The 9,215-nt window shown below is 43.3% G+C and overlaps 1 protein-coding gene across 3 annotated transcripts; it reads left to right on the forward strand.

Annotated features, from left to right (window-relative positions):
- The first annotated feature begins 49 nt into the window (after positions 1 to 49).
- On the forward strand, positions 50 to 9,027 carry sesn2 (sestrin 2). 3 transcript variants are annotated; one of them, XM_086281009.1, is made up of 11 exons: positions 51 to 876; positions 1,744 to 1,809; positions 2,423 to 2,611; positions 5,372 to 5,554; positions 6,366 to 6,587; positions 6,764 to 6,899; positions 6,978 to 7,093; positions 7,223 to 7,306; positions 7,799 to 7,905; positions 7,998 to 8,142; positions 8,381 to 9,027. In XM_086281009.1, the coding sequence occupies exons 1-11, from the start codon at positions 541 to 543 to the stop codon at positions 8,465 to 8,467; spliced, it is 1,671 nt and encodes a 556-aa protein (XP_086137135.1). In that variant the 5' UTR covers positions 51 to 540; the 3' UTR covers positions 8,468 to 9,027. The 3 variants fall into 3 exon arrangements, with proteins under 3 accessions (XP_086137134.1, XP_086137135.1, XP_086137136.1); XM_086281008.1 differs by having other exon boundaries at positions 50 to 876; positions 6,764 to 7,093; XM_086281010.1 differs by lacking the exon at positions 51 to 876 and adding an exon at positions 1,220 to 1,352 and having other exon boundaries at positions 6,764 to 7,093.
- Positions 9,028 to 9,215: the final 188 nt, after the last annotated feature.

Here is a 9,215-nt window from a genome sequence, read left to right on the forward strand (position 1 = left end):
AGACAACAGCCACCTGCTGTTTATCACAGGAAAGTTGCGCATACGTCACGATGACGTTGCACGGGGGAAGCTCGCCAAGATCTGAGCGGAAGGAGCGTGTGAAAACTCTACATTATTCCCGGTGCCTTACGCAAGATAGTTTTAAGTTTAACTCGGCATTATGTCCACGATGCCCAGTCCAAATATAAATCAGCGGCTCGCGTTGTTTTCATTACCGGAAATCGTCATAGCTGCGGCTGAAAGAGTCTGCAGCATCTGCTAGCGTAGCGAGCTAACCGCCGCCGGCGTTCACGGTCAGGAAGCCGGGTGGGAAAAAAAAGGTGGCGCTCTCTGAAGGTGGTTCGTCGGTGTTAATAATTTGCGAAGCAGACGATTGCGCAGTAAAAATAAGAAGACCGGCGGCAGATACCTCGAGGTTGTGTCAGTGAAGAAGAATACATGTTTTCAGCTAACGTTAAGGGTTAGCGTTAAATTAATACTTTAGGCTAACTGCTGCTCGGTAACGACAGGCAGCTCAACTCTACAAAGGTGCTCCGGGACATGGCCAGTAATCCCGCGGCTACCTGCCAGGCTAATGGAGGCAGCAAGCCGGGAGGAGTGCCCGCCGCTCGGCGTTCGTGTGGCCACCGGTCCGAGTCTGAATCTGATGCTGGACCGACTTCGAAGAGCTTAGCGCGATTGTGCAGCAGGGATGACGGGGAGCGGAGAGCGGCTCTGGAGGAGTTAAGCCAAGGGGTTCTCCAGTGTTTAGACCTGGAGCGGCACGGCTCGGAGCGACTGCGTAAACAAACTCTTCTGCATCTGCTCCGGCTGTCCAGGTCGTGTCCGCTGCAGGAAGTACGGGAGAGAGCCGTCGAGCTCCTGCGGACCGCACAGGTAATGCATGCACAATTCACCGACAGACTTCCCCTTCTTCTGTGAGGTTTGCAGGCCGCATTAACTGACAGATAGGGGGGAAAAAAAAATCTTACTCCAATAGCGCTCGGGCACCTTTTGTACCATTAAAGGACTTTTAGGTACTCTCAGGAGGACTGCTTTTGCTTTGCATGATGACGTTATAAGGTTAGGTAAGGGTAGGTTCACCTCTCTCATCAGCTGATGGTGATTTTTATTGCTACCGGACTGCTGCTGGTTTCATCAGACTGTAGGTGATGCAAGACTCTGAAGCGGTGTGCACAAACAACCGGGCCGGACACGCCCCCTCCCGCTGCCTGAAAAACACACCACCAGCAGACACGGCCCAGTGTAGCTTCTAGAAATTAAAAAGGCAGGCTGCTTTAGACGCCTTTCATTTGTGTTTGTGCTGAAAATAACAAACAGGGCAACGTTTAGCGTCCGAGCTTCCGATGTCAGTGAGTTTTAACGCGTGTTTTGGTTAAACGTGGAAGTTTGAAGCGTGCTAGTTACGAAACGGGTGGCCTGTTACGGTTCAAAGAAGGTCTAGGCAAGCTAAAGGAGGCTGAGGCGTTGTTAAGCTGAACATATTTCATATAAGCATATCAGCGATTTGGATAAATGTGAATATTTACAATGGTAAACTTTTTTGTGCATGGAAAAAGTCTGAAAAGGTATTTTTCGCGTGTCAGTCACAGAAATGAGCTGCGTTTGAGGTTGATTTCCGTAGACAAGATGAATCCTTTAGGGTTGATTGGAATCTTGACTGAAATTTTGATAAACCAGAGCAATAATCAAGTACAAACTGAATGATAATTACGTGTTGTTTGTGTCTTCTTTTGTTGCCAGGAGCAAGGAGTCCAGGTACCTCGGGCTCTGGCCTCAGGTCCAAGTGCCTTTATCCCTGCAAAAGAGGTGTGTATGCAACTTAATAAAAAAGAATGAGTTTCCGGATTACTACAAGTATGTTTTTGCTATTTCCATTGTTTGTGTGTCAGACTTGCACCCTGTCTAGATGCCAGATTGTTTTTTTTCCCCCTCAGGTTGATGTCAGAGTGGCACACAGCTGGCCTTCATGTCTAATCCTGTGATTTTTACAGGGCTTGTTTCAGGTTGCTAACATAATGAACTAACAGCTGTTACTTTGAACTTAAGCTTTTCATATAAATATAATTGAAATGTTCTAAACTTAAAAATATATTTGAATCTCCATTGGCCTACATTTTTTTCCCACAGGGTTTTTTATATAAGTTTATTTTTAAATTATTTTCCGTTTTAGAAACGGACATACGTAATGACCTAACAGACTTGCTCATTGAAATGATGCTATTTATTCTGCTGCAATACTACACTGCCTGTTGCATTCAACAGATGCAACACCCGAGCTGAGTTGCCAAAGCTAGTGGCTGATAATGTCTTAGCTCATAATGTGACTTATTCAGATTTCTTTTTCTTTTCCATAAAGAAGAAGAAACCTTAATTAAGTTTACTCAGGATTCAGTTATGTTTTGTTTTTTTTCCTCTTTAGATTTTAAAAGGAGGGCCAAACCAGGATGTCCTGATTGAGTCTTTTCTTTCGCTGGGGCGTGTGGATCACATCTCTATGGTCATGGCGATGCACCCAGCCTACCTCTGCTGCTTCCTAAAGACCCAGCATGCTTTGTTGGAGATGGACGGCCCCTTGCCCCGTCACTGGAGACACTACATTGCTGTCATGGTAAGAAAAATGTTTTTTAGCCTCCAACTTTAATTACTTTTCAGCAGAAAGCTGACAAATTGCTTCGAACGGGGTTTCATCATAATTTGGACTGTTTGTAAAACACTATTCAGCCTCCTTTAAGGTCTTTTGTAGGAGAAATGTGAAATAGTATATGTAGTTCCTTAAAAAGAAATCATATGTAGTGTGTACTGCAGCCATGTGCATGCACGATGAACCAAATAAAGAATTAACAATTGTGAACATCAAAGTAAATTCTCACTCTCAAACAGACGAGATTGTTATTTTAGATTTTTTCCATCGTAGTAGTTCTGACACTTGAGGTTAAATCGTTTTGTCATTGATACAAAATGATTATAGTTCTTTGGTCTCCATTTAATCTTTTCTACTGTTCAAACAAAATCTTAGAGGTGTGTGTGTGTGTGTGTGTGTGTGTGTGTGTGTGTGTGTGTGTGTGTGTGTGTGTGTGTGTGTGTGTGTGTGTGTGTGTGTGTGTGTGTGTGTGTGTGTGTGTGTGTGTGTGTGTGTGTTTGTTTAAACACCAGACCCTTTAATTGGCCTGATGTACTAGTTAGAGCAGTGGGTAATATTGGTGGACTTGATGTGTGATGTTTGGTACGAGTTCTGAGCATTTGAGTGTGAATGCTATGGAAACACACTTATGTGTTGTCTGACGGCAATGACTGTGTGTGCAGGTAGAAGGCTCAGGTCCTTTGTTGTCCTCTGTCTTCTCTCCGGGACCTTAGAAGTCTCACTTAGAGGATTACAATTGCAAGCACTGATGTTAATGGTCCGTTTTCAGTAGGGATAGAATGAAATATAAACACAGCAATAAAAACTGTATTGCTTCCTCCTGCTACAGCAATAAACTGGTGCTAAATACTGACATTGTTATTAAATGCTGCAGGCGTTCTAAACAGTTCTAAACCACCACATGTTTGACTTTCCAGAATTCCTGCTTCATGGCTTCTTGTCGTGACACATAGTAATGTGTAGGGAAAAGAAAAACAAATGAGAACGTTAACTAAGTCAAAATACCAGATTACAGTGGATTATCACATAATTCCTGCTTTTTTTGCTTTTCACCCCTCAGTCATAAAAGGCTGATGGGGTATTGTCGTCACCCCACTGAACGGGCAGCTATGTGGACACCCAAGATTGTAAACATTAAGAACGAAGCTACGAAGGAGTTTCAAATTGATACCATAGGTGTGTCTAGACATCTCTGAAGAGTTTGAATCTGTGACCTCGAGGTCAAGGTCGGAGCTCAGGTTTCCTGAAAGTCTTGTGAATGTGAAAACTTGAGAAGGAAGACCCCAAGGATTTTGAAGTTGATACCATACGTGCTTCTATTAACAATCTCTGAGGAGTTCGGCTCTCAGTGACTTTGACCTCAAGGTGAGAGGTCAGGTTTTCTGAAAATCTTGTGAATGACTTAACAACTTGAGAATAAGGCGACATAGGATTTTGAAATTGATACCATAGGTGTGTCTGCTAGGACACTGAGGGGTAGCACCAGCTGTTGCCAGTATTTTCCAGTGTTTTTCATTGTTATGTATTTTACGTATTTTCGATGCTTGTCTTGCCTATGATCAGAGTGTTGTGAATATGGTTTTCTCATATTCGCTTCTAACTGGCTCCATGTTAACTCCAGAACTGAATTTAAACTTCTTCTCCTCACCATAAAATCTGGATTAATCGAACTCCATCATATTTGAAGCCCTTCTGGTGTCATGTTATCTCAACAGAGCACTGTTCTGCCAGACTACGGGCTTACTTGTGACTCCTAGTTCTACTTTTAGAAATTCTGAAGCTTCCTTATTAATGCAGCTGTAGGCTCAGGCTGCTCTGGACTTCATTTCCCACTCTCCTCTTTTCACTCCTAATGCAATGTCACCAACTTTTGTCCCAGCTGGTCATGGTAGATTGCTCCCCTGCTCTTAGCTTGGTGCTACAGGAGATTTCTTCCTGTTAAAAGGAAGTTCTTTTTTCCCCCCACTGTTGCTGAGTGCAGATCTTTATATTGTAAAATAAAGCACTTTGGAGCAGCTGTTGTTGTGAATTGCAGTTGTATTAAATTGCAGTTGCCTTTATTACTGACGGAAATGCATTATTATAATATTGCAAGAGAGAGAAAGTATGCTTGTTTATAGAATTTTGAATTAATGTTAAGACATTTTGTAGTATAACCTGGGAATGTAGCTTCAGTTAGATGTTAATACTGTAATATTATGATGCTGTGCCTTGGACTTATGTTTTTTCAATTTGAAAAATGTTTATACAGATTTTTGCTATACTGACTGAACTCAAATTTGAGATGTGATCATATATTTGTATAATAGAGTATTTAGAAGGTCGCATTCTTAATGCTTAAACATCTGCATTCAGTTGGCAAATAACACACGTTTTGGTAATGGTCACTGAACAGTAATGGCAATGAAACCTTCAGGGACATTCAGAAATTGTTTCATAGCAAAACAGTAAGACATCCAAAGACTGTTAGTGCCTTTCTGCTAATGCGATCTATGTGTCTTCAGTATTGCTTCACATTAACAGCCCGTAACACTTTAGAAATACCACTCACTGCACCCACCTGTGCAAGTTCAGCTGTGTTGTTTTAACCTCTGACACTTTCTCTGCATTATGGATTTGTTGCACACAGATATGTGAACAGAGAATGTGTGAAGCGTTGTTTTCAGTGGTCAGGGTTAGAGTTTCTCTTCCCCGCTGTTAACTTGGACCGTTCTTTGCGTCTGGCAGGCTGCAGCTCGGCACCACTGCTCATACCTGGTGCAGCAGCACAGCGCAGGCTACTTGGAGGCCGGAGGGGAGGAGAGCTGGCTAAGTGGCCTGGAGCACGCTCCCGCCAAACTCCGCAGCCTGCAAACACTCAACAAGCTGCTGGCACACAGACCCTGGCTCATTACGCAGCAGCACATCCAGGTCAGACACATCTCCCGCTCGCCCACTCACTCCCTGTGTCTTACTCCAACTCTAATTTCTGACTTGAATCCAAACTCACTCCCTCAGTGACTCAGCCGCTATTTCCTGTGTGGTAAACACCCAATTGTCTTCCATATAAAGAGTAGCAGACCCTATCATTTTGCATCAGCACAGACAGGTGTAGTTCCGCCTCTTTAAATCTGATACCTAGGACTGTGAGAGTGAAATATCTGATTTTCATTACCATAGTCAAAAGAATTGACAATGACAATATTAGTGTGATATCTTTTTTTGGGGGGGGCGCGGTTTGCCTTCTTTGTCACAGTCACCCCAGATGTGTATCTCAACGGAGATAGCACTTGAGTGTGCTTAACTGTGCACGCTGATCACCTGAGTCAGACAAGCACTGGGTGACTAGTTTGAGCAAACCCTAAATGAAGCCGCCTTCGTGTGTTGTTTCTCTGTACAAGGTACCACATTGTTGGCATGCACAAAAGTCTATCTGCAACTGCTTTTAAAAGATTAACTTGAGAACCATCTAACAGGATCAAACATAACACTGATATCTTCTTAAAGTTTAAGTGTATCAAAGTGCTTCCAGTAGAATTTTCTACTGTCTAAAATTGCAGTTAAGGGAAATTGCTAAATTAGATAATGCGGCTTATCTTTAGTGCAGACAGGCAAATCAAACCACCAACAAATGCCAAACCGGTAACACCCCCAGCAAACTGGTCCACAGCCTGGCATTAATTTCCAGCAAACACACAATCTGAAGCTGCATGAGCCCAACATCTGCCTATCTGTCCTGCAGGAACTGGTGTGCCCCGGAGCAGAGCCTCGCTGGTCACTGGCTGAACTGATACACGCCGTGGTGCTCATGGCGCACGCTCACTCGTTGTGCTCATTCGTTTGGGGCTGTGGTTTAAACCCAGAACCTGACCACATTGGGGGCTACACCTTTCAGCCTCCATCACTTTCTCACAGTCCTCACAGCCCCGCACACAGCCCCGCTCACGAGGACGGCAGGCACGAGGTGAGTCAAACAGATGTTCTGATCTCAGGCCTAACAGGCTTAAAATGACAGGAGGGTGGAGGTAGTTGATTTAAAGTTTAGTAACAGCCAAAAGATACCCACTCACTTAGGAAAGAAAACTGCGAACACACACTGAAACAACAAAGCGCCGACTTCATTTATCTGATCTTCTCCAGCTGGCTGATGGAGCCGTGGAGGTGGAGGTGCTGATGAAGAGGATGGTGGAGCTGCAGCAGCAGCAGGAGGAGGAGTGCACACAGGAGGAGATGGTTACTCGCTTTGAAAGGGAGAGGAGCGAAAGCATACCTACGGGTACAGATCTGACTGCTTACCCCTGCATCACTCTCAGTCACCTGTTGACTCACCACTTCCTCTCTGTTGTTGGTTTAGCGGTGGTGAGGGGCGCTCCACCTGACCTGGTGTTGCGTCTTGTGGAGGAACCAGAATTCAGATATGAGGACTTTGCTCCCAGAGGAGAGCAGGCACCACCCACCATGCGAGCACAGGTAGTTTAAGGCATATTTTTCCTTTTTTAAAATCTATGTCAAACTTATTATAGTGAGCAACACTCCTTGATTTTTTTGTGCCTTGTGTTGTAGATGGTAACGTTGTTAATGGTTGTGTCTCATGTGTAGGACTATTCATGGGAGGACCATGGATTCTCTCTGCTTAACAGGCTCCTGCCAGACATGGGCCAGCTATTGGATGAAAACTTTCAGGTACCATCACCAAAGGCTGCTGTGTGGGTGATGTGAAAGGTCTATCTGTTGAAGTGCATGTTACACTACTTCACCTAGCTGAGACTAAGAATGGGAGGAGATACTGTTGACCTCCTTGTTTGTTTATACACTTGAAATAAAACTGCTTAGTGTCAGGAAAAAGAAGTGGGTGGTGAATACATGTGTATTGTAGAAAAGGGTTTTCCTGGCTTAGAGTAGACTGCAAATACACAGAAATCTTTTTATTTGCACTTATTCCAGATCATTCGGTAAATAAACAAATGACTGACACCAATCCCAGCTCATTTTTCTTTTGTGAATTTTACAAGCATCACCTGGTTTGGTTAGACTGTATATAAAGGATGGAGGTCTGAAAAGTGAAGCCACTTTTGGAAGTGTTTAAATCTGTATTCTGTATAATGGTCTACAGGAGGTGATCTTCTATAAAGTTATAAAAAAGTGAACTGAGCAAACACTAATGTGAATTTGCAGATTGTGTGCAACTTGACCTACCACAGGATGGCCATGCATGAAGGCGTGGATACTCACACTCTAAGAAAAGCTCTGTGGAACTACATCCACTGTCTTTATGGAATACGGTGGGTGTAAAGGTGCCACCCATGCAAAAGTTCAGCCACCTTTAACATTTCTCTACTGTAGCATTAACATTTATGTCACTTCGCAAGTCCAGATACGATGATTACGACTACGGCAGTGTGAACGTGTTGCTGGAACGCTCTCTGAAGGTGTTTGTAAAAACCATGGCCTGTCACCCCGAGCAGACCACAGCACGCATTTACCACTCCTTCTGGAGACACTTCAGACACTCTGAAAAGGTATGACAAGTTCAAACAGGCACTTAACCTGGCCTCCTCTGTCACGTATCATTTGACATTTTAACACGTCATCTCTCTTTGGTACCCTCAGAATCAACTAATGTATCATTTGGCATTTTAGTGCGTCCTTCCTTTTTTAAATGTCATCAGAGAAGGAAGTGTTACAGCGTGTCACCTTGTGAACTGAAGGAAATGACATGTTTCTTTTCATTTTTTTTTCTTCTTTTTTTGGGTGCAGGTTCATGCCAACCTAATAGTGATGGAAGCCCGGCTACAGGCGGCACTTCTCTACATCTTACGAGCTATTACACACTACATGAGATGACAGCCTCGCTTCACTTGCACACATTTTTGCAGATGCTGAGCCAGCTGTGATTTACACCACAGTCCAATCCTTGTACACACACACACACACACACACACACACACACACACACACACACACACACACTACAGTGAATGTTTGCTCATTCATATCGTATGTTTCAGTGTTAATGTTTTGATGCTGCTTTGCGCCTGGAATGTCATGCATTTAAATTGCGTTACCATTTTTTTGTCTTTATTTTGTTCCTTTTCTTCTTTTTTGCACTGAAGTCTATCATTAGGTTTTAATTTCACACTTGAACCTCAAGTGGTGCTGTCTTGCACACATTCTTGTCACACAGACGCCAGGTGCAGTGGTGCAATTGGGTCTGGCATATCAAAATCAGTGTGGTGATTCAGATTGTTTTCATTGCTGAATGTTTGCTTGTCAGACAAACGCCATTGATCACACCAGTACTACTGATGACTCAGTCCTCTCTGTCTGTTGCACACTGAGGCTGAGATGAGACAAACAGTTTGTATTTCTATATACAATAAAAGTTACTTTGTTATCAAAATCAACAGTGTTGTGTGTGGGGGTTTTTTTTTTTTTTTTTTTTTAAGTCTTTCCTTCTTATAATGGATATGGGCAGTTTGGGCTAATTAAGTTACATTAACAAACCGCAAGATGGCGACAAAGGCTTAAAAAAACTTTTTGAAGGTAGGTTTTTCTTGTGCAACTCTAATTATAACGATGTGCCAATAACATC

The sequence above is a fragment of the Aulonocara sp. 'chitande type north' Nkhata Bay genome, linkage group LG22 (genome assembly GCF_057382095.1).
Source record: "Aulonocara sp. 'chitande type north' Nkhata Bay isolate Kocher_YH1m ecotype deep benthic linkage group LG22, A_spYH_male_GT1.1, whole genome shotgun sequence".
Classification (NCBI taxonomy): domain Eukaryota; kingdom Metazoa; phylum Chordata; class Actinopteri; order Cichliformes; family Cichlidae; genus Aulonocara; species Aulonocara sp. 'chitande type north' Nkhata Bay.

Bases quoted from the DNA above. Each gene is read 5' to 3' on its own strand.
- sesn2 (XM_086281008.1), top strand. From the start codon at position 541: ATGGCCAGTAATCCCGCGGCTACCTGCCAGGCTAATGGAGGCAGCAAG. The intron at 2,612-5,371 runs GTAAGAAAAATG...TGCGTCTGGCAG, and splicing joins GACACTACATTGCTGTCATG to GCTGCAGCTCGGCACCACTG. The intron at 7,094-7,222 runs GTAGTTTAAGGC...TCTCATGTGTAG, and splicing joins CACCCACCATGCGAGCACAG to GACTATTCATGGGAGGACCA.